General features: G+C 40.3%; 2 protein-coding genes across 2 annotated transcripts; both read left to right on the plus strand.

The window, feature by feature from the left end:
- Window positions 1-893: 893 nt before the first annotated feature.
- On the plus strand, window positions 894-25,582 carry LOC132158532 (tripartite motif-containing protein 66-like). Its single transcript, XM_059567972.1, has 17 exons — window positions 894-1,238; window positions 1,964-2,055; window positions 2,242-2,380; window positions 5,127-5,244; window positions 5,473-5,589; window positions 18,283-18,397; window positions 18,862-19,005; window positions 20,067-20,178; window positions 20,282-22,329; window positions 22,411-22,480; window positions 22,560-22,602; window positions 23,195-23,324; window positions 23,399-23,604; window positions 23,758-23,857; window positions 24,019-24,087; window positions 24,752-24,886; window positions 25,023-25,582. The coding sequence occupies exons 1-17, from the start codon at window positions 1,052-1,054 to the stop codon at window positions 25,284-25,286; spliced, it is 4,089 nt and encodes a 1,362-aa protein (XP_059423955.1). The 5' UTR covers window positions 894-1,051; the 3' UTR covers window positions 25,287-25,582.
- A 408-nt stretch (window positions 25,583-25,990) lies between these two features.
- Window positions 25,991-27,884, plus strand: zgc:171704 (Ras-related and estrogen-regulated growth inhibitor-like protein). Its single transcript, XM_059567064.1, has 4 exons — window positions 25,991-26,222; window positions 26,329-26,382; window positions 26,488-26,564; window positions 27,225-27,884. The coding sequence occupies exons 1-4, from the start codon at window positions 26,108-26,110 to the stop codon at window positions 27,633-27,635; spliced, it is 657 nt and encodes a 218-aa protein (XP_059423047.1). The 5' UTR covers window positions 25,991-26,107; the 3' UTR covers window positions 27,636-27,884.
- The last annotated feature ends 86 nt before the right edge of the window (window positions 27,885-27,970 follow it).

The following is a 27,970-nucleotide window of genomic DNA, read 5'->3' on the forward strand; positions in this document are numbered from 1 at the left end:
AATAAATGGTGGTTGAACTCAACCAATGCTGCGTGAACTCAACCAATCAGGATGTTTAGCGGCCAAGTCCCGCCCCCGAAAGTTTAGGAACTTTGAAAAAGTACCACCTCGCCAGCAGGGACTTTCTGAGGGGCATTTTTTTTACCCGGAACTTTATTTAGTTCCTGGTTCCTGCGGTGGAAACACACCGAGTACCGGCCCAAAGTCCCTAGTTCCTGGGTAAAGTTCCTGCGGTGGAAACGGGGCATAGGTGGAGCATGCTGGACTATTTATAAATCTCCCCCTTTTCTGGGTGTGTCCTTTTGACAAATTAAAGGAATTGGAAATGTTAATACAAACTCTCCTTAGATCACAAATGGAGTTTGTAACATTTTTTTTCTGTGTTTTACTCACCTCTGAGGCATCCTAAGTGTATATGACTTTCTTCTTTCAGACGAATCCAAAACAATTCTGGCTATTCCAAGCTCTATCATTGCAGTCAGCAGACGTTGTTGTTTTTTTAAAGAAAAATATCCATATTTCAAAGGTAATAAACAGTTTTCTCTCATTTCTGGTATCTGTCATACCATACGTGGAAGCCGTTCCGTGTAAAACAGATACTGGAAGTGAGAGAAAAGAAATAGCCAGGACAATTTTTAATATAGCCTAACTCCAACTGGATTCGTCTGAAAGAAAGTCATATACACCTAGGCTGTGTCGAGGGGTCAGTAAAACACAAGCTAATTTTATGGGTGAAATAATCCGTACCCTGACCTGAAACTGCTATTGCCGTCGCAAAAAATATCTTTATCTCAGGTTGCGGTCCCACCCGCTTTGTTTTGTCAGAAGGACACGCCCACTGTGTAAGAACGTATGAATATTCCATAAGGCCCCGCCCCGCGCAACAAAAAAGTTTTATGAACTGCAAATTCAACGGTTTACCGTTAGATTCACGTATCCTACATACATTTACATGCATAACGCGTCGAATTTCTCGCGAGGCATATCAAGATACACGTCGTCTGCTGTCAAGTTACACCTCTGTTTACATTAATTTATTCTCAAGAAACAGATGTTTGCCCCTGACCAACCGGGGCGTCCAGCTTCGCCTTATCCGGATTTACAAAGAACTGTTTGCGGATGCTGCGCTGTCTGCAAAGTACACCTAAACTCTTCTGCAGACCCTAGACTTCTGCCTTGCCTGCATATAGTTTGTAATACTTGCCTTACGGAGATTTGTACAGATGGAGCCATACAAGGTGAGAACTCGCTTGTACTGTACTGTTCAGTTTGACTCTTTTTAATGGGGCGCCCGCTAAAGTCTATCTTGACGTGGCCTTTGTTTCTTTTTATTTATTTATTTTTTTAATACAAATCGCGTCGAAATAGGCTCACGCAGGTTTAATCGAATCTGTAGACTCTACTATTATTTATATAATGGGTCTTAAAGTTAATATCCGTAGTCCATGGCTGTTGTAATTTCCATTAGGGGCCAGATGGATCCGATATAACGTTTTTTTTATTCTAAACAAACATTTCATATACTGTTTTTAAATAATATTTTAGTGAAATTTGTAACATTTAATTACTGTTTATGAAAGCACAGTAATGATGCTGATCTAAAATCTCCTGAAATCGCAGCTTACTGACGTATTTCCTATCAATACAGGAAGTTTCGACGAGACATATCAAAAGGGTAGACATTTAATTTATTTAACGTTAAGGTTTTTTAAATGGCCACTGCACAGCGCGTGAAAAATAGAAAAGACGCTTTCTTTTATGTCATGACGAAATTAGTGTCATGTTTACATATGGAATATATTACTTGCTTTCAATAAAACCAAATGCAAGTACATTTCATTTGTATGTTAAATATAACTTACATTGACATTAAGTAATACCACAGTTCATGCCTGAAAAAAAAGAGAATTTTTCAATAAAATGTGATTTGTTCAAATCGGTTAATTTTTCTTTCTTCATCTAGATTGTCCATTATGTGCACAGTCCTTTTGTTTGTCTGAGGTTACAGAATGTGCCATTTTCGAAGACACGTCTAACAATAACAAGGTCCCCAAGGTAAGATTTTAAGGTCAAGTTGATTTTTTCACAGAATTAGAATGTTTTTTATATTTCATAGTTATCGTCCTTGGTGTGAATGCCCTTAAACTGGTCCAAAGGATTCCAACACTGACTTAAAGGTGACATTTCCTCTCTGTCTTTCATTGTAAATCTTAATTAAAAATGTTGAATCAATCTTTTCAGTGTGGCGGGTGTGAAGAGAGTGAGGTTAGTGGATGGTGTGTCCAGTGCGACGAGGCCCTGTGTTTGGACTGTACGTCTGCTCATCGTAGGGTAAAAGTGACCCGTGACCATGAAGTCACACCCAAAAAACCACCCACAGGTACGAGTCCCTAAGCACTTCACACTAACCCTGCTATTGTGGTAGAAATTCGCCTGTATAATTGTAGTCAGACCACTCAGTTATCAAATCAAATTTATCTGTTTGAAATCATGATCCTGGGTAGTTTCTCTTACAATGAAAACATACCTTAGAGAGCTACAAAACAATTCAGCAAAATCATAAAATGCATTTATCATTGAACAAAGGCTTTCAAAGTAGATTGGATTGGCTCAAAATGAACTTTGTTATCACAAAGCCTCCTACTTCATTTTATCATATGTGTACACACTTTCTGGTTGTTCTCCATCCAATGTGGTCTTCCTCAACATCCCATAATATGATCACCTGAAGTATGTACATATTTTTAATTGCAACATTTTATTTGACCCCATAGACTCTTGCCAGGTTTACAGACATTGACTACACAAAGAAGCATTATATTATTATTATAATAAAAAAAAGTTTTTACAGAATATGTACATAGAATAAAAATAACTATTTACACACATATATGTACATACAATGCACAGCATAAATCTGTACACCTCCTCTGATTAAATATAAAAAATTTATTTTCTTAATGATCACTAATATAATTCATGGAAAGATGTCAAACTTGAAACGTATTAAACATATACCCAATAAAAACAACAAAATATATGCCAATACTTTCTGTAAGATGAGTAAATTAGCCAATTTTGTTTAAATGAAGGATTTCAGAAATGAGTACATTTGAGATTTAATTCAGAAAATGTATAATATTCTAGTACTTAGTATGTCCTCTAGAACTTAAAGGAGCATTGTGTAGGTTCTGAAATTTCTAACCGTTACTGACACCAGTGGCCGTTAGAGGAACTGCAGCCAGTCTCATGCTCGTTCTCAGTGCGCACGCTCTTTTTTTTTTTTTTTTTTTAACTTACGAGGAGTGTCCGTGGGTGTCTGAATTGTGCTGGAGGCTGGTCGCTTCTTTCCACCCGCAGAGTCCATTTGAAAACACTATTGCCGCTGCTTACTATAATGGCTGGCGTGCCGTATGGTTGTAAGCCCAAGTATACAAAAACGCACATGACGTCACAATTTTCGCGCCAATTCGGGCCCGACTCCTCCACACACAATTGAGCCTACAGGCTGATAGAGGCAACCGTGGTGGACAGTCGAGGTGTGATTCTTTTTTTTACATCATGGTTGGCTCATACATGTACAAATGAAAACTCTATCTTAAAGATTTTTTTTTTTAAGTAAAAACCTCCACATAGCTCCTTTAAAGTATACTGCTCTGAACCTTCTTGGCACTGAGTGTACAAGTTCATGACAAATTTTCACATCTGTTTTATAAAAATAAAAACATCTGTTTTGGTCACTGTTAAATAACATATTTCTTTATTTTTTTATGCCATCCGACTGTTCTCAGTTCTTGCATGGGCCCATGAAAGAAATCTGAACATTTTGTCTGTTCACAAACTTTATTTTTTAAACTTTATAAAGTTTATTATTACATCCACATATTATATAGTTGTATTGGAAGGGGTGGTGTATTAGTTTATCCAATGAGATATGGATTACATATGTGTGGTACACAAGCCAAGAAATATTTGTTACATAAAATGGGAGTATGGCCAGGAAGTTCTGGACATATTAGGCGTACACTTGGCCAAGGATACCTCAACTCTGAACAAAAGGACAGAACGAACTCAATAACCTTCGGGCCTATAGCCCCCAACCTGGTCTGAACATCTGAGCTCATGAGGAAATATACATGTGTGCGCATGTGTGTATATACTAAGATGGTAAGACTACTAAGAGTAGAGAGAGAGAACACAGAAGAGAGGAGGGAGCAAGAAAGAAGAAAAGGAGAGAGAAGGGAGGAGGGTTTGCAGAGGGGAAAACTCACAGAAACATCTGGCAGAGAGCATGATATATTCTAACAACGACCTCTTTGAAAGCTCTGGTATTTGATGGGGAGTTTTGCTCAGCTCGTCTCTGCAGAATCCCCCACAGCTGCTCAAGCGAGTTAAGATTGAGTGAAATGTATGTCCACTGAATGATTTTCACCTTGGGGGAATGAATATCTTCATTGTCATGCTGAAAAAATTTCCAATAATGCTGGGAATGATGGGAGGTTAGCATCTTCAGTTTCAAGATTTTTTTTTTAATTGCATCACACAGTAGTGTGTGAATTCATGCCAGCATTGATTAAACACAACTCCCTCACACCTTCAGCACTCATTCATCACTATATAATAGCTTTACTACCACTGAATGTCACTGTTGTTACCAAGCACTTTTCACTGTACTCGGCCTCTAGCAACACCAGAACATGTTGGATGCTTTTGGATCCGAAATTATTGACTTGGTCTCTTGAGAACAGTAGGTAATTCTAGTGGTGACAACAACCATGTTTCAGACGAGGCGTCAGCTCCAACGCCTCCCGTTTACTTTGAACAGAGTGATGTCGAGCATTGGCGAAGTGAATTGTGGGGCCGTCATGTCACGTTGGGTTCGTTGCTCGTGGCAAAAGTTGAAAACTTTTCAATTTAACAAGCGCCAAAACAGGCGTTAGCCAATCAGATGACCTTATGCAAATACCCTGGTGCAGACGCTAGCCAATTGCGTTCATGCAATACCAGAAAACGAATGTGATTGGATATTGTCACTATGCATAAACCGTGGCATTGATTGAATATTTTTTCTCACACTTTAAACAACTGTGCATTATTAGATCTGTTCTGCTGTTTGTTTTGTTCAGGTTGGATACAGAGAAGACGCTGTCCCTCACACATTCAGGAGAGCTTGAGGTTCTTCTGTCTCATTTGTGAAGAGCTCACCTGTAAGGACTGTCAGCTGATCTCTCATAGGGGGCACAGGTATAGTCCATATTTTTCCAATCATATCAGTATATGTAAAGATTAAAACTATATAGGCTTTTTTGTGTGTTTGGGTAATTATTTCCCATCTGTCTGCTTTGTGATATTGGGAGGAGTCATAGCAAAAGTATGCGTCAGTTTCTTTGACACATATTTTGATACTCCTCCCCAACAATACCTTATCACAGTCTCTATATACATGTTTTTCCATTCCCATCTCTGTGTCAGTTTTGTGAAGCAAGAGGAAGCTGTGGGATCTCAAAGGCAGCGGCTGCAGAGTTTGTTGGACTCCATCAGACATCAGAAAGAGACAGTCAGTAGCAGCTTGCTGCACCTAGAGGCAAGGTAACTGAATGAAGCCTGTGGACTACTGTATGCAGGTTGAAGGAATAGTCTGTCAATAAAAATAAAAACTTATTAAACAGATAATGAGAATGTTGCCATCATCAAACGGAATGACTTACATTTCTCTGTTGAACATTAAAATGGTGAACTATCCCTTTAAGGAAAATTGGTGAAGGCTGAAATAGCTGGACTTATTTATCAAAATTAATTTGACATGAACCAAGAGAAAACATTACCATCTACAGCCGCAAGAGGATGTTTTCTCTTGGTTCATTTCTCTTGGTTCATGTCAAATTAATTTTGATAAATAAGTCGCACCTGACTATAAATCGCAGGACCAGCCAAACTATGAAAAAAAGTGTGACTTATAGTCCAGAAAATATGGTATGCGCACACTGCTGCTTCAGTGCTTGGCTCTCCAGTTTTTGCACTGTTTTTGTTAGTTTTTCCTGTTTTTTGTTTATCAAACACGATCAGTTTCACCAGGGATGAACTACTGAACATTCGGCAGAACACACCACAAAATCTTCAACCGTATATTCATTATTCAGATGTTTTACTGAACGTTGTAGTCGGTGGAGCGCTGATCAAGCACTTCAGGACACGCAGACGGGAAGAGAACCGGCACGCTTCTCAAGATCAGAAAGCGTGGATTTCGAATGCCGTTGTCTAGCATCCATGTGGCAAATCTTCTGCTCTTCTGCTCTCCATGACAAATAAAGGTTTCTCACACTCTGCTGCACTGTGTTTCATGGAAACCTGGCTGAATGACACTATTCTGGACAGAGCGCTCCATCTGCCCAGCTTTCAGCTATTTAGAGCAGATCGCGACGCAGAATCAATGGGGTAATCACGCAGTGGTGGGACATGCTTTTACATCATTGAATGGTGGTGTACAGATGTAACTATGTTAAATGCTGCAGCGATAAATAGTGGAGCAATATCAGTGTTAGATTATTTCATGATCTCTGTCAGATATCACTGTGAGGTTGCAATCCCTTCTCCCTTTCTTACTCTTTCCATCCACAGATGTTTCCTGTTTTTGCTACACATAAGTGTTTTTTGTCTTTTCTTTATCTCCTGCCCTCCCTCTCCTTGCCCTATGTTTTTGTCCCTCCTCCCATCTGTGTTTTCTCTCTCTATGCTTTAGTCTTATGTCTCTTAACCCAAATGTATACCCGCATGGGCAGATAAGGGACCTTTTTTATCCCCAAGTTGTTGAGTTTAGTTTGACCTTTGCAGAAAGTTGAAAGGCTCAGTGTCAGTATCATTCATTATATGTCCAGTAATTTCTGATCACATGTATGTTTATATAACTTGTTGTTTTGGCTCATATTCAACACATATGTAATCCATATCTTATTGGGTAAACTAAAGCACAACCCCTTGCAATGCAACTATCTAATGTGTGAATGTAATAATAAACGAGGAAGAAGTTTGTGAGCAGACTTGGCTTGATGTTCATTTACTTTTCCCCATGGGCCCATACAAGGACTGAGAATGGTCAGATGGCATCAAAAGATAAAGACAAAGAAATGTGTTATTTTAACAATCAGAAAGGAGTTTCTCAGAGAAGAATTGCAAAGAGTTTGAAGATATCATCATCTACAGTGCATAATATCATCCAAAGATTCAGAGAATCTCTGTGTGTAAGGGTCAAGGCCGGAAAACCATACTGGATGCCCATGATCTTTGGGCCCTTAGACGGCACTGCATCACATACAGGAATGCTGGAAATCGCAACATGGGCTCAGGAATACTTCCAGAAAACATTGTCGGTGAACACAATCCACCGTGACATTGGCCGTTGCCAGCTAAATCTCTATAGGTCAAAAAAGAAGCCATATCTAAACATGATCCAGAAGCGCAGGCGTTTTCTCTGCAAAGACGGACAAGTGTGACATCATATACCTCTGTAAATCAATACAATTTAAATTCATGTCTCGCACACTTCAGTGCATTTTGAATGGAACATATACGTTCGATTCGAACTGGAATCATGACGGAATATCCTCTGATGTTCACTTCGCAGGGCAATTATGTTCGAATTGAACAAATGTCTGAAGCAATAAGAGAAACTTACAAAATGTGCAGAGCAGTGGGGCGCGAGGACTGGAATTGAGAACCGCTGCTGTAAAGGGATGGACCAATGAAGCAGAGTGGGCTTTAAAAGCCTGTTTCGACCTCACTGATTTGAGTGTATTTGAAGCTGCTACCACCGATCTGGACGAACTCACAGAGACCGTAACATCCTATATTAGTTTCTGTGAGGATATATGCATTCCTACCAGGAATACTTTAACATTCAACAATGATAAGCCATGGTTTACAGCAAAACTGAGACATCTTCATCAGTCCAAAGAGGATGCCTACAGAAATGGGGACAGAGTCTTGTACAATCAGGCCAGGAATACACTGAATAAAGAGATTAGAGTGGCTAGAAGGACCTACGCTAAAAAGTTGGAAGATGAGTTTACTTCCAGTTACTCTACTTCAGTGTGGAAAGGTCTGAGAGCAATCATAAACTACAAGACACCATTCCCTGCCCTGAGGCAAATCAACAACTTGCTAATTACCTAAATGGGTTTTATTGTAGATTTGAAACCCCCACACCCATTTTGACCATCTCTCTACACAGTCGTTAACACCTCCTGCAATCCCCCTCTCCACATCTCCTGCTCTTCAAATCAGTGAGAATGATGTGCACCAGGTCTTCAGGATGAACAAAAGAAGAAAGTCACCAGGCCCAGATGGTGTTACACCAGCCTGTCTAAAAACCTGTGCTGACCAGCTGGCACCCATCTTTTCACAGATCTTCAACAGATCTCTGGAGTTGTGTGAAGTCTCTTCCTGCTTCAAATGCTCCACCATCATCCCTGTTCCAAAAAACCTCAAGATAACAGGACTTAAAAATTACTACATACAACTACAGACCTGTGGCTCTAACGGCTGTCGTCATGAAGTCCTTTGAAAAACTGGTTCTGGCTTATCTGAAGGACATCACTGGACCCTTTGGACCCCCTGCGGTTTGCTTACCAAGCAAACCGGTCCATGGATGATGCAGTAAACATTGGACTGCACTTCATCCTGCAACATCTGGACAAAACAGGGACTTATGTGAGGATCCTGTTTCTGGACTTTAGTTTGGCTTTCAACACCATCATCCCAACAGCCCTCCAGACCAAACGGACACAGCTCTCTGTTCCTAGCTCTATCTGTCATTGGATCACCAGCTTTCTGACAGATAGGCAACAGCTAGTGAGACTGGGGAAATTCATGTTAAACAGCCCTCCACCCACACTGGTGCCCCTCAGGGATGTGTTCTCTCCCGGCTGCTCTTCTCCCTGTACGTACACCAATGACTTCACCTCCAAAGCCCCCTCTGTCAAGCTCCTGAAGTTTGCAGACAACACTACAGTCATCGGCCTCATCTAGGTCAGTAATGAGTCTGCTTACAGACAAGAGGTTGAGCAGCTGGCTGTCTGGTGCAGTCTTATCAACCTGGAGCTGAATATGCTCAAAACAGTAGAGATGATAGTGGACTTAAGGAGAAACCACCCTGCACTTCCCCCACTCACCATCATAGACAGAACTGTGGCTGCAGTTCAGATTCCTGGGAACCACCATCTCTCAGGAACTGAAGTGGGACAATCACATTTACTCCACTGTTAAAAAAAGGCCCAACAAAGGTTGTACTTCCTTCACCAGCTGATGAAGGAGCTGCTGAAACAGTTCTATTCCGCCATCATTGACTCTGTCCTGTGCAATAACTGTCTGGTTTGGTTCAGCTACAAAATCAGACATGAGAAGACTACAGAGAACAGTTCAGACTGCTGAAAGGATTATTGGTGCTCCCCTGCCCACCCTTCAAGAACTGTATACATCAAGAGTGAGGAAAAGGGCTCAGAAAATCACTCTGGATCCTTTACATCCAAGTTATCCCCTTTCTGAACTTTTGCCATCTGGCCAGCGCTTCAGAGCCGCAAATACCAGGACAGTCAGGCACAAGAACAGTTTCTTCCCGTAGGCAATCTACCTCATGAACAGTTAAATGTTCCCCACTTATGCAATAAAAATGTGCAGAATCCTTAAATTTACCACCTCCATCCTAGTACATCCCTGCATCTCACTCTATTCTATTCCATTATCATCTATAGCACAACTGTTCATACAATTTATTTATTTTTCAATCCATTTTGAAATATTTGTCTTTATATTTAATTTTTTGTCTGTGTGTTGTTGTTATCTCTGTGTACTGGAAGCTTATGTCACTAAAGCAAATATCTGCACTAAAGCTCTTTCTGATTTTAATTAGTCATATATATATATATATATATATATATATATATATATATATATATATATATATATATATATATATATACATTACAGACCAAAAGTTTGGACACACCTTCTTATTCAAAGAGTTTTCTTTATTTTCATGACTATGAAAATTGTACAGCCACACTGAAGGCATCAAGGGCTATTTGACCAAGAAGGAGAGTAATGGGGTGCTGCGCCAGATGACCTGGCCTTCACAGTCACCGGACCTGAACCCAATCGAGATGGTTTAGGGGTGAGCTGGACCGCAGACAGAAGGCAAAAGGGCCAACAAGTGCTAAGCATCCCTCGGGGAACTCCTTCAAGACTGTTGGAAGACCATTTCAGGTGACTACCTCTTGAAGCTCATCAAGAGAATTCCAAGAGTGTGCAAAGCAGTAATCAAAGCAAAAGGTGGCTTTTTTGAAGACCTTAGAATATGACATATTTTCAGTTGTTTCACACTTTTTTGTTATGTGTATAATTCCATATATAATTCCACATGTGTTAGCTTTGATGCCTTCAGGGTGAATCTACAATTTTCATAGTCATGAAAATAAAAAAAACTCTTTGAATGAGAAGTGAGAAAGGAGAACTTTTGGTCTGTACTGTATATATATATATATATATATATATATATACACACACACATTTATATATGTGTGTGTGTGTGTGTGTGTGTGTGTGTGTGTGTTTGTTGTTAATTTGCAAAAATAGATACGTTTTTTTAACACTTTTCAAAAATCATGTGTTTTCATTGTGCATTCCAATTAATCAAAATGCAGTTGGGTTAGGTTAAAAAATAACAAAAAAATACAGCTAACTAACACAATAAAACAATAAACACATGATAACATAATAAAAACATTATTTTTGAAAATATCTGTTTTTGCATATAAACTCTTCATATATATGAAAAAATATATAAATTTAAAAGGTTTAGTGAGAGATCCAAGGTGTTTTATAATTTCATTTTGTGCTTTATTAACATATGAAATAAATGAATAAATGTAAATGATGTAGTGATACCCTATCCTTTAAATGCAATCACAAATGGTTACAGGAGATGCATGAGATGTTAGAAATTGGGATTTGTGTTCCTGTGGCTCATTTGTAGAGCATTGCGGTAGCAACGCAAAATGTCATGGGTTCCCATGGAACACGCATACTGATAAAATAAATGTTTAGCCTGATTGCAATGTAAATGCCCCGATATACTTCAAATGATATCGAAGAATGAAATGATATGACGTCATTTCGAACAAATTCAGGCCAAAATGAAGTTTGTTTTGAGTTAGTTTAGGCCGTTTGAAATGGCTCACCAAAGCGTACTTTCTGGGGGAGCTCGTTTGGCTCCGAAACACCTTTGAGATTCCATTGGTCCGTGACGGTTACACAATCGGTGGTTGTCTTCTGAAACTCCACCTTCTTTGGCGTGCAATTTTTTTTCTTAGTTCGTTCCTCATTCTGTGGAGGTCATTAAAGTGAAAGTGAAAGTGAAAGTGAAGTGACATTCAGCCAAGTATGGTGACCCATACTCAGAATTTGTGCTCTGCATTTAACCCATCCGAAATGCACACACACAGAGCAGTGAACACACACACACACACTGTGAGCACACACCCGGAGCAGTGGGCAGCCATTTATGCTGCGGCGCCCGGGGAGCAGTTGGGGGTTCGATGCCTTGCTCAAGGGCACCTAAGTCGTGGTATTGAAGGTGGAGAGAGAACTGTACATGCACTCCCCCCACCCACAATTCCTGCCGGCCCGGGACTCGAACTCACAACCTTTCGATTGGGAGTCCGACTCTCTAACCATTAGGCCATGATTTCCCCCCCTTAAGGAGAGCAACATCTCCTGAATACACTGGAGTGTCGAATAGCTGAGCTGCACAAATATATCCGCACCTGTACGATTGCTCTCGGATAGACTTTAAAGATGAAGGGACAGTATTTAATAGAAAGAAATAGCAACGAAGCTTGGTGTCGACGACCCAGAGTTATGCAAAAAGCGAGGCAGAGAAACATCCGAGACTAGTTTACCAAAGCCATGAAAAGAATGAAAGGACACTATACTGCTGCTGTTGTTCTTTCAATAAGTGAATTTAAAGGGTATACAGTAGCCTAAATGAAATGCCAAACAAATATACAATAATAAACCTTTGTTTTTATCAAAACAATTTATCCAGTTTAATAAAATAAATAAACACTAATGAAAAAACTGTTGACTACTCTTGTCTAACTCAGGTTCGGATTCATAGAATGGCTAAAGGGTGTCCGGTCAGAACATTAGGTCTCACACCAGGAATGTACTTCAGGGTGATTTATTGTGCAAAGATGCGTGTGGTTCTGTAAATAAAAAACAGTATACAAATATGAATAAATACACATTAACAGATCTTTATAGCAGTACTTGAATACTCATAAGTAACAGCATTGTAAATTATCTAAATATAATATAGATACAAATACGACTCAAAGTTCTATTAAATGATCGCACTACTGCACTGTGTGTCTAGCTCACGTGCCTAACTCGTCCGGTGAACAAGCCCGAACATGTTCCCTGAGATGCGTTTCAAGTCTACGCATTATAGCCTAATATGCAATAACATTAAATATTCTATCAAACAAAAAACACAGGAGAATTATAACATTTTGTCTATAAGAAAATGTGCAAATAAAATAAACAATGTAAACATTTAGGCGGAATGCCGCGGTAGCGGTCATTAATCTCGCTTGTGAACTTATCATACAATGAATTATGTAAATGTACTTACAATTAGTTGCACGTACACATATATCCACACAATCCTTAAACGGGCCACTTCTAACTAATTTAACTATGAAATATTGACTATAAACACATCTACACATCCAGCCTCTATACTGTCTTGGTTCTCACTCCGCGGAAAGATTTGGAACAGTCCAAATCACGAACACAGACGGGAGGGTTCGGAAGAGTTCACTTTCAAGGGGTGGCCTTTCTTACAGCCGCCCCCAAATTCACAAGGTCAATTTGAACAAGAAGGGCCTTACTAAGTATTGGAATGTCATTCAGTCAAAGGAGGTAGGCAGATGATCTTGGTCACTGGCCCTTAGGTAAGTTCTGTCTTTCACTTTGATCTCAGCTGATCTGACTCTGTTATCCTTCCCAGGGAAAACTTGAACAATCCTTCCTACAGGCACGAGGTAGCTGTGGATCCACAATCATAACAGTTTCACCTATCTGTAGGTTGTCTGTTTCTGACATCCATTTCTGTCTGGTTTGAAGGCTGGGTAGGTAGTTATGGATGAATTGCCTCCAAAAGTGATCAGCTAACAGCTGACTATGCCTCCATCTCCGTCGACTCAGAAGCTCAGAATCCTGGTATGTCACTTGGGGAAGTGAGGCGTCCCGCTGACCCCATCAGCAGGATGTTGGGTGTAACTGGGTCAGGGTCAGCAATGTCTGAAGATGTGTAACCAAGAGGTTTGGCATTGAGGATCCCCTCAATTTCAATGAGAACAGTCCGCAATACTTCTTCAGTGACTGTCTGTGCTCTGAGTGTCACTTGCAGGGATGTTTTCAAGGATCGAATTTCCCGCTCCCAGCATCCACCAAAATGTGGGGCATTAGGTGGATTGAAAGTAAACCTAATTTGCTGGCTTGCCAGTTGAGCTTGGAGCTCAGGTTGAAGAGCAGTGTAGGCATCCCGAAGTTCCCTTTCACCACCTTTGAAATTCATTCCCTGATCTGACAGGATTTCAAAGGGTTTCCCTCGTCGAGCAATGAAGCGACGGAGGGCCATCAGGAATAAGTCACTGTCCATACTTGTGAGGAGATCAATATGCACTGCACGGGTGGTCATACACTTGAAGATGATCCCCCAACGCTTCTAATTTCGGCGTCCAAACTTTATGAGATAGGGACCAAAGCAATCTATACCTGTTGAATAGAAAACTGGCTGGTGAATTCTTAACCTGGCAGGTGGGAGGTCTGCCATCCTGGGGGGTTGCGGTTTAGCCCGCCATTTTTGGCATTCAGCACGTTGGTGATGTTTGACTGCTGCGCGCCACAAACACCCTCTCTGGTCCAGGGTGATGCAAACAGTCATCGTAGTCTTTGATTATTAGTTTGGTGAGCGGGTGATGGGCATCAAGGACATATCACAACCCCACAAACACCTTAAAGCGACAGGAATCTGATAAAAGCCAAATTAGCACTGTGGTGGAATCAGACCACAGTGTGACACTACTGAGTGGTAACGTTAGCTCTGCCTTCAGGACTTGAGCAAGCTATGCACCTGTGAGTGCTGCACACAGCTCAAGACGAGGGATGCTCTGCTGTTTCTTGGGAGCAACACGAGACCTAGCTGTTACAAAGGCCACCTCCACTTTACCTTCAGAGATAGGGACCAAAGCAATCTATACCTGTTGAATAGAAAACTGGCTGGTGAATTCTTAACCTGGCAGGTGGGAGGTCTGCCATCCTGGGGGGTTGCTGTTTAGCCCGCCATTTTTGGCATTCAGCACGTTGGTGATGTTTGACTGCTGCGCGCGACTGCTGTTTGTCCCACAACCTCTGCACTATCACCTTGGCTCGCGTGGTGAAGGGTACAATATAGCCAAGGGGATCATACTGGCTGGCAAGGATCTGGTAGATGCTTCGCATTGTGGGCACTTCACTGTCTGGTTTGCGTTGTTTGTAAGAGAGGGTATCTGATTGGCAATTCCAGTGCAGGCCAAGTGTTGATTCCTGAGCTTCTTGGTGGTCTTCACTGAGCCAGAGGATGCTACTCCGTGACTGAATGTCAGCTGGCAGATGGCTGATAACTGAAGGGTCATTGCTAGCCCACTGTCGTAACTCAAAATCACCAGATGCTTGAAGGCTACAGAGTTTGTCTACAAGATTCTTGGCCATGTCACAGGAAGCGAAGCTCTGGAGGCAATTGTCCACATAGAATGACTTCTCCACTGAAACTTGTGTGTCCTCTCCAGGCTGGCTGTGATCTAGAATGTGCTTCTGTAAAGCAAACGAGGCACAACACGGACTGCAAGTGGTCCCGAAAGGCAGTACCTGCTATTCATAGACATCTGGGATTCTGTCTCTTTGCATGTCTCTCCAGATTCCCATTATGCTGCACCATGTGGTGCGGGATGTACCAGGCTTCCTTTGTTCTGTCCACTTGTTCCTGACTAAGTTTGACAACATAACCAACTTGCACTAGCTTGGCCAGCTCCCCTTGGTATGCTGCAGTTAGAACAGGGTCCCTTTCCAGCCGTTTCTCGATTCCTCTCAACTGTGGCAGGACAGCTTTCTTTGGTGCACAGAGGCGAGGCATGTTCTTGACACGGAGCAGAGGAGTAGCGTATCGCTGGATACCATTAACATCCACTCTCACTGTGTTTTCTTGCAGAAGCTGAATGGACTCTTTGTCTTGGCGTGACCTGGTAATCACCTTTTCACTCTGGTAGGGTAGAACATCCATTTGCCACAGTCTCTCCACATTTGCATAAAGGTCATTGACAGGCCACAGCGAGGTGAAGAAGCATTGATCAGGGGAAAGATGACTGCTCAATTCTTCAGTTGGACCCTGCAGTGTCCATCCCAGACGTGTTCTTACTGCTGCTGGCCCACCAGGGGGCCCCAGTCGGACTGGTTCTATGGGTGTGAGGAGGTGGGGGCAATCAGAGCCAATGAGAAGAACAGGATGTACCTTGTCCAGTTGTTGTAGAGGTAACCCTGCAAGATGCTTAAATTTCTGTTGCAGGACACTAACTGGGTGTGTATGTTCTGCCAGACTGAGTGCTTTGGCTATGAAGGCATTACGGATCTTGTAAGCTTTGCTGGGGTTAATAGTTTGGGACACAGTAAAAGTCACTGCCGCCCCGTGAATGACCTGGGTATCCTGTCTCACTGTACGAAGTACAAGGTCTTCTGGCTCCCCCACAAATCTTAATTTCTGCACTGCATCATGCAGAATGATGGTCCACTCTGATCCATCATCTAATATGGCGTAAGCCTCCATTGCCACGTTGCCATTCTTGATCAGAACCTTAGTCACTTTGAGCAGTAATTTACTTCCGGAGGTTGGTCTGTCAACATATAAAACTGCACTGGAAGGAGCTGCACTTGGCTGAGATGGCTTGACCTGGTCATTGACATCATGTAGTACCATAAGGTGCTTCTTTTTGCAGGTTGGGCAGAAAGTCTTTAGTGTGCAGTTAGCTGCTTGATGTCCACGACCACAACGCCAGCATCAGTTCTTTGTCTTTATCCAGTCTATCTTCATGTCTTTGCTAAGAAACTTGAAGTTGTAACAGGCATTCAGATAGTGTTTATTATTGTCACAGTATGGGCAATAATCTCTCACCTTCTCTTCTCTGACTGAAGCTGGTTTAGACGTGGCTGACGACATTGATGTGGAATGTGACTTGTCGGTACCAAGTAGAATGGTGGTTGGTCTGCGAAGCTGCTTAGACTCTCTTCTCACCTCTCTGCCACGCACTGAAGATTCCTGCCTTGTATAACAAGCGTACTGGCTATTGTCTTCCTGTACTTGAAGCTCATATTCCAACCAATCAGCGAAGTCCAGCAAAGTAGGAATAGAGACTTGCAAAGGGTGGGTGTACCACTTGAAACTTGATCTGAGGTCATGTGGCAGTTTACTCAGGAGTCGAGACACATGTGATCCACATTCCAGCTCTACAGTACCTTTGTGGCCAAGCTGCTGCAACATACTGACAAGCGAACGGACCTGCAGTCCGAACATCCTGAAGGCCTTTACATCTCCACTGCATATATTAGCTCCATCCATCAGCTCAGCGATTCGTTGCAGGGCTAATTGGTTGGGTTGACCATACATCTTATCCAGAGCTTTCATGGTGTAGGCAGGGGATGGTAGGGACTGGACCTCTGTAGATTTTCACTTGGGTACATGAGGGTAAGAAATGATCTGAGGTGTATTCTGCAGAGAGCCTGGTGATGGCATTTGTGGAATGACCGACTCGGGTGGAGAGCTCTGCTTCGATTTCAAGCTTTGAAGCTCATGCCATAATGCAGCATTCTGTTGACGCATCTCTTGGAATGCTGAAATGATCTCAGGGAGCTGGCTGGATGGTCATTGCAAGGCTGCGTTCTCCCTCTTCATCTCCTCTAACATGGCTGTAAGCTCTGGCAGCTGTTTCACTTGCCTTTGCAATGCTGCATTCTCCTCTCTCAGCTTCTCAGAAGTGCAGTCCCATTGGTCAGTCAGTATCCACTCAGAATGTTCTGATGCTTGGCTCACTGGTGAAGTGGATCTGGAATGACCTGTAGCACTTGCTGGTACATTCTCCAGTACTCCCTGGCAGGTAAGTGACCGTGATTGCTGTTGATGAGACCCAGGTCCACTGAGCTCAAAGTCTTCTAAGTAGGCTGTGGGGGGTTAACTCGTCCCCTCGGTTGAACAGCAGGGGGTTCTCTTTCTGGTTGAGACATGTCTGTAGCAATCCACACATCCGGCTCGAAGGACCATGAAAAATATGCTGACTACTCTTGTCTAACTCAGGTTTTTCAGGTTTTCTCAGGTTTTTCAACTTATAAAATAAAGCAACAAACTGATTCACGTCACGAGTCATGTTTACATTAATTTACACCCCACTTCCAGCAGCGCGGGGGTGTCGGAAAGTTTGTTAACAGTTTACTGTCGCTCAGCCTTTTCGAACTTCTTTTTCCCCCGAAACAAAGAACAAAAACGAACTTTGTTTGAAGTATAATTCGGGGCCTTCGCTTTGGATAAAAGCTTCTGCTTAATCCATAAATGTAAATGTAATGTAAATGTCTAGCCTGGGTGTCAGTGATTGGGTCACTTGAAACTAATCTTAATACAGAAAGTGAACTGATCTGTTTAATCACAAGGACAGTGGTAAACAGAAACACAAAAAGAGAGGTTGGGAACCTGGAGAGGGGTTAATGGCAGATCAAAGTAGACATAACAGTGATAACAGAACAAATGACTTTACATCCTGATAACAATGGTCCTCACAAAAACATTACTGAAATTAAGGCAAAAACAGGCAACCAAAAAAAAACACACATTGTGTTTTCTCAGTAACTGTTTTATAGAGACGTGTGTGGTAGAGTAATCTGTAATTCATCTGTAAGATATAGTCAGGCTAAAATACAAGGTATTTATTAATTACAACCATATAGATTCACATATAAAAGACTTTTACGCAAGCGCATAAATGTAATGATATACGTGTCTGCCCATATACAGAATGTCTCATTTTCTCTCTCTAGCTTGGGCACTCCCTTCCTTTTTTATTCTTTCTAATTCAACATTGTGATGTTAAATTTTTTTGTGTGTGTGTATGTATTGTGCTGTTGAAAATATATTTTAATCTTTGTAAGATTGCAGGACATTAAGAGTTTAAAAGTGGCAGTAAAGAAGATGTTGGCACAGGTAGTCCACACAATTTATCAGAGTCTGGTTGTGAAAGCTACACAGATGTTAAAAGAGATAGAGGTAAGCATTTTAGTGCTCGATAGTCCTCATTTACTAAAGCATGCTGTACATGATTTTAATCTTTCAGGTAAATTATGAATATTCTGCATACTTTACACAATTTCAGAATGTGCTTTTTAGTCTCCATCATTACAGTACTTTAATCTCTTTCATCATAGTCTGACAAAACTTCACTTTACAGTTTGACCAACAGAAAAATGCACACCTATTTATACTTTGCAAAATATGTAAGAATGACATGGTTACATGATTGGATACTCATCCATGCAGATAATTTCCCATTGTTAGTTACTTTTTAAAAGTCTAGACTACTTCATAATTTAGTTATAGCATACATTTGTACCTTGTTAGATGTAGTTTTGACCTTCTTATTTCAGGGCAAAATACATTTAAACATTTTGGATTTCTGTTTAGGAACCTCCGATCTGTAACCATTGATTTATTTTTGAGTGTTTGATTGTAAGGTCCTGTATGAGGAGGAGGTGGGGTGTCTGTTGGAGAGGAAGACATCTCTAAACAGGTTGGAAGGTTGTCAGGACTACATAGCAGCTTTTATTGACAAGGCCCTATGCACAGAGAGCCACTGCCTCCTGATCCACACAAAAAGAGTAAGCTGTTCTATTCTTTGCTTATTTCTTGTGTACCATAAAAGGTCTAAACCTTGTTCTTCACATTCATACTGATTATGTAAAGGACCCCGCCTTAGATTTGTTCAGGATAATATTAGCTCCATCATATGTTTTGAGGTAGGGTGCATACATTTTAATTTAATATATATATAAATATATATAAATTATTTGTTTAATACTGCTGTATTATTATTATTTGGCTGCTGTTACTTTGAGAGCTGCCACTCCTGAACATGATGCAGACCTGACATGCATGCTATTAGTTTCTATCTGTGCTTTAATATGTAATGATACAGTCTACAGTATGTGCCACCGTATCTGTACATGCAATTGAAGAGTATGCATTACAAGCACAGTATAATGGCTGACAGGACAGGAAATTTCATTGTTTGATGTGGTTGATCAATAAATGCAATTTTGTCAAGAAAATAAATAAATAACAGAAGCAGCAGTTTTGAGTGGGTATGCCATTAAACTGGAAAAAGGAATTGCCTGCATTAAAGCACTAACATACCTGCAAAACTGTACGCATTTTGCATAATGGCTATGCATTTTGACCTCAAAGTATGCTGGTACGATTTATCACTCTAAACTATCAAAAATCTGGTGACACCTCTGTCCACACGTGGTACTTAAATCAAGCAACATAAGTATACTGGAGTTTTAAAAAGTATACTTTAAATCGCAAAATAAAAAAAAAAAAATATTACTCACCTTATAAAATTATAAAACCTTTGGAAAAATTACATCATGCAATTATGATTTTTGAGCTTCAGGTAATAATTTAGCTATCTAAGAATATATGACCCACCCAGCACCAATCCCCCCCCCCCCTACACACAAAAACAACCCTTTGTCCCGTCCCGTCAAACTGGTGGTACTCAAAAAAAGAAATCCAAGATTGGTAGGTCTGCACTAATTTTAACAGCCATATAATTTGTATATTCATCTCACATTTCATGTGATGTCACTATATTACTGTATTTGTGACTAAAACTGGCTGTCATTCAGATTCTGAATGTTTGGTGTCTCTAACTCAGATTGAGACCCAAGTGAAAAAGCTTCTGTCCCAGAAGGCATGCACCCCTGAGACCATGACTGAACTGCACATTCAGATTCAGAATGATCTCAGTCAGCACATCATGAAATGTGGTAAACAAAACCCTCTGCTTTTTATTGCAAAAAATTTTATTTATTTATATTTTATTTAAAAAAAATCTATAAATGTAATATATTTTGCTTTCTTCCTTCCCAGGTTTTATAAAGATTAACAGGATTCTTGTTCCATTCACCTCTCAGAGAACTGATTTCACTCAGTTAGAGTCTGACTCTGTGAAAAGCTCAAATCAAAATCCCTGTTCCTCTTCTCAGACTGTGCTAATGGACCAGGCCCTTCATAGTCTGCCTAATCCATCTCAGCCCAGCCAGCCATCTCATTCTAACCAGGCCACAACCTACTTTGCATGTAACAATGTTGCCTCATCTCAACATAATCAATCTAAACCTTTCTCTTCAGATCATCAGAGTTCATTTTCCTCTTCACCATCTGTCCAAGTCCAGTACCATGAAGTCATGTCTGAGCAAACCAAGCATGCTTACAGTCCCTCATCGAACTGTGGCCCATATTTTCCTCAGTCTGATTCTAAAACTCACAAGAATTCTTCTCCGTCTGTTTATTCTCAGCTTCCACTCACAAACCTTACAGCATCTCAAATAAAAAATGTCTCTGAGTCAGCCAAATGTAGGAAGGCATTTCACCCTACTATGCAGGTCTCTTATACACGCATACTCCCCCACCCAATGCCAATTCCAGTCAACAACCAAACACCCATAACAACTCATCCAATCCCAGCCAATAACCAACCACTCATACCAACTCATCCATTGCCAGCTAACAACCAAACACCCCTAGTAACTCATCAAATTCCAGTCAACAACCAAACCCTCATGACAATTCATCCAATACCAACCAACAACCAAACACTCACACCAAGTCATCCAATACCAGCCAACAACCAAACATTCGCACCAACTCATCCAATCCCAGCCAACAAACAAACACTCATACTTACTCATCCAATCCCAGCCAACAACCAAACACTCATACCAAGTCATCAATTGCCAGCCAACAACCAAACACCCCTACTAACTCATCAAATTCCAGTCAACAACCAAACCCCCATGACAATGCATCCAGTACCAGCCAACAACCAAACACTCGCACAGACTCATCCAATCCCAGCCAACAACCAAACACTCATGCCAAGTCATCAATTGCCAGCCAACAACCAAACACCCCTACTAACTCATCAAATTCAAGTCAACAACCAAACTCCCATGACAATTCATCCTGTACCAGCCAACAACCAAACACTTGCACCAAGTCATCCATTGCCAGCAAACAACCAAACACCCCTGCTAACTCATCAAATGCCACTCAATAACCAAGAACAACCAATTTCAGTCAACAGCCAAGCACCTGTAACAACTTATCAAATACCAGCCAAGAACCAGCCACCCGAACTAATTGAATCAATACCAACCAACAACCAAATACCTGTATTTATTCAACCAATACCAACCAATAGTCAAATACCCGTTATAATCCAACCAATACCAGCTAACAACCAATCAACCATACTAACTAATTCTATACCAACTTACAACGAAAAATTCATACTGGCCCATCCAGTACAAACCAATTTCCTTGGGCCCGAACATTCTTTCTCTGTGCAACCCAGTATTCCCTTAACTGCCCTTTCAACAATAAACACACTTTCTTTAAATGATGCTACTGAAATCTCTAATGTCATTCCTGTAAACCCAATACCTTCTGCTCCCATTAATGGCAACAACACCCTCCAGTGTGAGAGAGGCACCTACAATAGCCATAACCTCCCAGTCAAGGCCATGGCTGATTCTGCCTGTGATCATGATGCAGGTGTGAGCAGCACAAATTTCACCGATATGGACCATCTGGAGAGCAACTTGCCCACCTCCCTTGTGTCAGAGGCAGCTCTCAAAGAACCTTCACTAGATCCTGACCGCTCCTCTGGCCCATCCAACATTCACCAGGACTCTCTCTCCACCACCACCACAGAGAAAAGTTCAAGTCAAGCTCAAGACTGTCAGTCATCCAACAAGAACTACTCTGGACCAAAACACTGGAGCATTGGCTTGCCAACATCTTTCAAGCAGCTTGTAGAGGCAACATGCATACCTGTAAGGTCAAAAGACAGTCTGAACACAACACCTCCAGCGGATCTAACTCCTTGTAGCAAATCAGAAGACCTTGATGGGGAGGTTGGTGAATGTTTGTTTTGATTCTTACAGATTGAGGTATGGAGAGTTGTGTTTCATTCAAAAGGTTTCTTTTTCTACCAGAGGACGACTGGTGACAAGACTGTCCAAAGTACTTTTGACTACAGGGAGGCAAAAAAACAAGACTCTGCAGGTTATTGTCTTTTCAAAAGAGTTCTTAGAAGAATAGAGTTTGTTTTTCTTAACTCATAAATTTTTTTCCTGTCTTTTAGTCAACCTGGAACACTTCAGGAGACAAATCAAACAATGCAAGAGGTGGTCTCAAGATATATTCTTATTAAGTGTTAGTTCAAAGTGATCTTGGCTTCATAGTGGAATATATAGTGCTTATTTGCATCCTTCCTGCATTAAAATAAATGTATGTCTCTATTAATGTTTGTGATAACTGTTCATAATATTATTAACAGTGTTAATAGTATTTACAGTACCGTCCCTAATTTTTTGAAAGAAGTTTCTTTGCTTACCAATGCTGTATTAATTTAATAAAAAATACATTTAAAACCATTGATATTTTGAGATTTAAGATGACCATTTTATCCTTTTGTAAATCCTTTTTTAATATATTTTAAAATGTAATTTATTCCTGTAATTCTGCAGCCATAACACCAGTCTTCAGTGTCACATGGTCCTTCAGAAATCATTCTGATATGCTGATTTGTTCCTAAAGAAACACATTTTTGTTAGCAATGTTGAAAACAGTGTGCTTCTCAATGTTTATGTGAAAACCGTGATACATTTAATCATGTTTCCTTGAATAGAAGTTTAAAACCTAACCATTGAATGGAAGTATACTATACAAATCATTTTATTTTATTTTTTTGACTGTACACCGTTTTCTGTTGATTAGGTTTCTACGTGTTTCTCTTGAGTGTCTGCCCATCTCTCTGCCTCCAAGTGGACAGCCTCTCCCAGAGTTCCACCTTACTGCAGATACCACCACAGATCACATCTTAGTGCAGGAATCCCTGGGAGGACAGGTAAGGACAACACACACAGAGTGCATATGACATGTTAGCAACACAGTCACAGCTATTCTCATGCTCTTCCCCAGGTTAACCAGGTGTGGAGATGGTATGAAGATCCAGTACCATCTAGATCCTTTTCTTGTTCTGTATCCCAAGACAGCGACAGCTCCCTGGCTTCTGACGTAGAGTTCTGTGCTGTGTGTCTGTCTGCAGGAGCTGCACTTCTGTGTGCAAAATGTGGCTGTGCTTTCCACTCTGACTGTCACATCCCACCAATTCTCACAAAACCTTGGTGAGACCATCAGAAACTATCTTACTGTACAATTCTTGATTTTTGAATAGTTTGGGAGTATTAATGGTTTATTAGATGTCGGAGTTTGATAAGCTTGTGCATTTAAGAACTATCTGTTTTCTTTGTCCATGGTGTATTTCCTTTCTCTTGCAGTAAGGATTGGGTGTGTTTGCTATGTCAGGATGTAAATGAGACAGTCGTGTACGGCAGTGAGGAGATAAGGATGCCTAGTCTAAGTCTGCAAGATCAAAGAGTGAGACACCACCTGCCTGACAGAATCTATATTTATAGCTACATATTTTAAAATGATATTTTAGAGGGTTTTAGTTTAGCATGGTGTTCCACCACATGTTTTATTTCTTGTCCTAAAATGATATAAAGTCACACCAATGCAATGTCATCCATTCTGTTCAGAAGTGTGAGAAGCTTTTACTTGGTCTCCTCTGTGATGAAAACAAGAGCCTGCTCTACAGCGCCACCAAGGTAAATACACAAATACTGAAGATATTCCAATTTTCTAATGATATTATTCCAGGCAGTTTATTGACTAGTCAGACAAATAAGAATCTACAAGATAAAGAGAAATTCGATACTAGCTTATGTTACGTTTTTGGAAATGTACTCTTTATTTGTGCTGTTTTTGAAAAAAAAAAAAATACTTATAGCATTTCAACAAAAGTTTAAATTGAATGACTTTAATGAAAGTCATGTGTGTACCTATCAGTTAAAAACACGTTTTTGTTACACAATGAATTCATGCAAGTGTTTACCGGTACATATCTTAAGAATTTTCACTTTTTTTAGAAAATTTATTTTTATGTAAATGTTTAAATGTTATGATAGTTAATAATATATATATGGATGTAATATAATTATTAATTCATAATAATAACATACCAAATGGCATTTTACAATCTGAACTTATTTTGCCAGTACATAGGCAAATTATCTTCTATATTAATGATACACAGTCATTATTACTGCAATACAGTCTTCAGGGCTCCTCTGTTTTATTTAATTTCCTTATTTTTTCTGAATGCTTCTGCCTTTGTCACACCACATGATTTGTTCTTTGCTTCACATTTGAATGCATTTTTGAATAAATAGATCCAGATTAAAATTAAAAAATTGTGCTGTATTTTTAAAGAATCACTCCAAAACAGCTGAATTTGATATAATACTCGGCCGACTCCTGGGGAAACGGAAGCCTCCTTATCGGACTGCTGCTGAACTGGTGTCAGATGTCTGGACTCTCTTTGACATCCTGATGATGAACCCTGAGGTAAATCCCTCTTCACATTCATGTACAATTTAACTGCTAAGCTTCTTCTTTAAAGGACTACAAATTCATACCCAATTATAATTGAATTGAATGTTAATGACATAATAGTGACATGCTATTTTTGTTATTTCTATAGTGGAAAAACATGGTTGTCAGACTTCAAAAATCTTTCCAGCAACAGCTGAAGGAATCTTTTGGGGAGAGTCTCCATGCTTCTCTCTTGAAACAGTACAGCAGCAGGGATCCAGAGACAGAGACTGAACGAGAGAAGCACAGAAACACTTTGAAACGCATGAGAGAGTTTTTCACAGCAAACTCTGGTACAGATGCAAAGAAATCCTGCACTGATAAAGGGAAAGAAGGAGGTGGCTGTAGAAACACTACAGCTACTGAACACTGAAGTGCATCGGTCATTACTTGCTTTTTTACTTGTTTTCTCTTATGAAGAGGGAACCAGATCCCTTTCTGTTTATCATAGTAGTTTGTTTATTTAGCTTTGCTTTTAAGTAAGATGTGTATTAAACAGATTATTTCATTCAAGCTCACAATTTCTTTCTGTGGTCACTTGATCGATTTATGAGTGTGGGTTGCAAAATATTAGTATTATTGGATGTAATGTAGCTGTGGTGCCAGCAGAGGGCGCGAGGATCCTTTGGTCGCTTGACTTTCAGTGGTGCTTTTAAGGCAAGCATCAGTCTTATTGTCTCGCTGCGCAGCAGTTGTGCTGCAGTAATGAAATATGAAATATTTCGATTTATGAAATAAAGTCAAGAAATAAAGTAAAATATATATATAAACCTGTTAGTTTTAATAAAAATCAGTCTCTGGAATATAATGGCCTACGTTGTAGAAAACATGCAAGTGTATCCTAACGATTTTGTTCTAAAACGTTTTAAAATCTTTTGTTTTGCTCTGTGTGAATGCAAACCGCAAACAAAACAAGTTGGATTAATGGCTCTCTCGTGCTGGCACATTTTAGAGGTTAGTATGAGTTGATTGTGGTCGAAAGAGAGAGAGAGAGAAACGTTTACCGTTGACGCAAATAACACGGGACTGTTTGATAGGACCAGTTTTGGGCGGTTTGTTAATGCGAATAGGCGCACTGTTCTCTGATTTGTTTGATGACTACTTAACTTCTATAAGCCCCACCCACTGTTTTTATATAAAGTTGAAGTAGAACGTGAAGCTCACACTAAACACTCAAGACGTCCATTTGGTGAAATGGTTGTTCTGATCAAACCAAGTCCTCAGCTGGGCAGCAAAGCAATGGATGGAAATCAGCACAAAGTTGAGGCCAATGTTCTGCTGCTCGGAGCAGAAAATGTTGGGAAGTCAGGTGAGCACAAAACTGAACTTGACTTTGAATGCAGCGAATTCTGTCATGTTTATATGATCTATTGGCTAAGCTTGCAAATAATAATAATATATTTATTTGTTTGCAGCCCTCACTGTGCGATTTATCACCAGAAGGTTCATCGGAGAATATGGGGATATCGGTACGTCAAATGAGATTTACTATTAATACCATTCATAATAACATACAAGTTTTATGTTCTTTATGCACGAGGAGTATTTATTAATTTCACTATGCTCGCTTTCAGAATCAATATACAGTCATATTGACAAAACAGATGGGCGAGAGATAGCCTTAAACATCTGGGACTCACTGTATCCACAGGTATGACGAGTATTTTGTGCTTCAATATTGGAATCTATAAAGAGGTGAAATATGTCAATTAAATTGATAGATTTGGAAAGAATGTTAATTAGTTTAGTCCATTTAGTTTTTATATAATTAATTTTTATATACTTTCTACTTATTCTCCATGGGAAAAGCCTAAGCTAGCATAAAGAAAAACAATTAAACTAATAAAAATATGTTTGTAAGTATAAGTGTATTTGTTGTAAATTGGTGGGCTCTTTGTTATCATTTATATCTTTATAAAATTATATTAATAGTATTAAAAAACAATTTTATATAAAAATAAAAAATCCATATATAAAACAAGAAATTATACATACAGATTCAATAAAAAAACACACCTGATTGAATAAATATTTCCTATGAGCCAAATGGTTCTGTAAGCTAAAGAGGTATGCTTAAATACATGAAATTTATTTTATCGACTAATAAAATTGTGCCTATGAATTGGAGAGTGAAGCAAAAGCATAATTATGATATTGAATTTTATACTTAATGTATGAGGAAAGTGGGCATGATTTCATTGCTTATTATCTTATTTAATTATGCAGAAAATGTAGGTTAAAAGGTTTTTTTGCATCATGCTTTCCTGTTCAAGGTAATGTGATTTGACCCTCTAAATTCTGTCACCTCCAGAGCTGCGAAACAACTGAATCCATCAGTGACAAGCAGCTGCAGTGGGCAGACGGTGTGATCCTGGTCTACAGCATCTGCGATCGCTCCAGCTTTGAGGTGGTCCGGCAACAGGTGCAGCTCATCCGGCAGACTAGGAAGCTGTCCGCATCTGTCCCGATCATCATCGTGGGGAACAAGCGAGACCTGCTGCATCAGAGAGCTGTGTCGAGTGAGGAGGGCAGACTGTTCGCCCTCTCGGCAGACTGCGGCTTCTTCGAGATCTCGGCGGCTGAAACCTACCACGGTGTGCTGCTGGTTTTTCACGAAATCCTGGACCTCATCAAGGAGTCCAGAGCACTTAAAAAGGGGATGGTCGGAATCAAAGGTATAGTCAGAAGCGTGTCCGCAGTGTTTGGAAAGAAACGAGAGTGAAGAACTGTCGAAGATGATGAGCAAGATGAAGATACGAGGCCCCTGGCAGCCTAGCATCTAAATAGCTGAGAAGAGGACCCTGGCTGATGGGTTTTTGGGGCCGAAGGGAGTCACTTTCGCCTTGTTAACCTTCATGGATGGTGGAAGGAAAAAGAATAAGAGAGCATGTTAGAAGTTCAGAGCCCAGATTTATGGTGAATAAAAGTAGATGAAGTTTGTTACAGCAAGGGGATAAAAGATGTGCTGAAGAGAAGTGATCCTGGGCTTTGATGCAAGTTGGTCACTGGGTATGTGTATCAAAATGAATCAAGACCCGGCCCGGATCTGTCTTAGTC

The sequence above is a fragment of the Carassius carassius genome, chromosome 15 (assembly GCF_963082965.1).
Source record: "Carassius carassius chromosome 15, fCarCar2.1, whole genome shotgun sequence".
Classification (NCBI taxonomy): Eukaryota; Metazoa; Chordata; class Actinopteri; order Cypriniformes; family Cyprinidae; genus Carassius; species Carassius carassius.

Bases quoted from the DNA above. Each gene is read 5' to 3' on its own strand.
- LOC132158532 (XM_059567972.1), top strand. From the start codon at position 1,052: ATGTTTGCCCCTGACCAACCGGGGCGTCCAGCTTCGCCTTATCCGGAT. The intron at 2,056-2,241 runs GTAAGATTTTAA...CAATCTTTTCAG, and splicing joins ACAATAACAAGGTCCCCAAG to TGTGGCGGGTGTGAAGAGAG. The intron at 20,179-20,281 runs GTAAACAAAACC...CTTCCTTCCCAG, and splicing joins TCAGCACATCATGAAATGTG to GTTTTATAAAGATTAACAGG.
- zgc:171704 (XM_059567064.1), top strand. From the start codon at position 26,108: ATGGTTGTTCTGATCAAACCAAGTCCTCAGCTGGGCAGCAAAGCAATG. The intron at 26,223-26,328 runs GTGAGCACAAAA...ATTTGTTTGCAG, and splicing joins AGAAAATGTTGGGAAGTCAG to CCCTCACTGTGCGATTTATC. The intron at 26,383-26,487 runs GTACGTCAAATG...GCTCGCTTTCAG, and splicing joins CGGAGAATATGGGGATATCG to AATCAATATACAGTCATATT.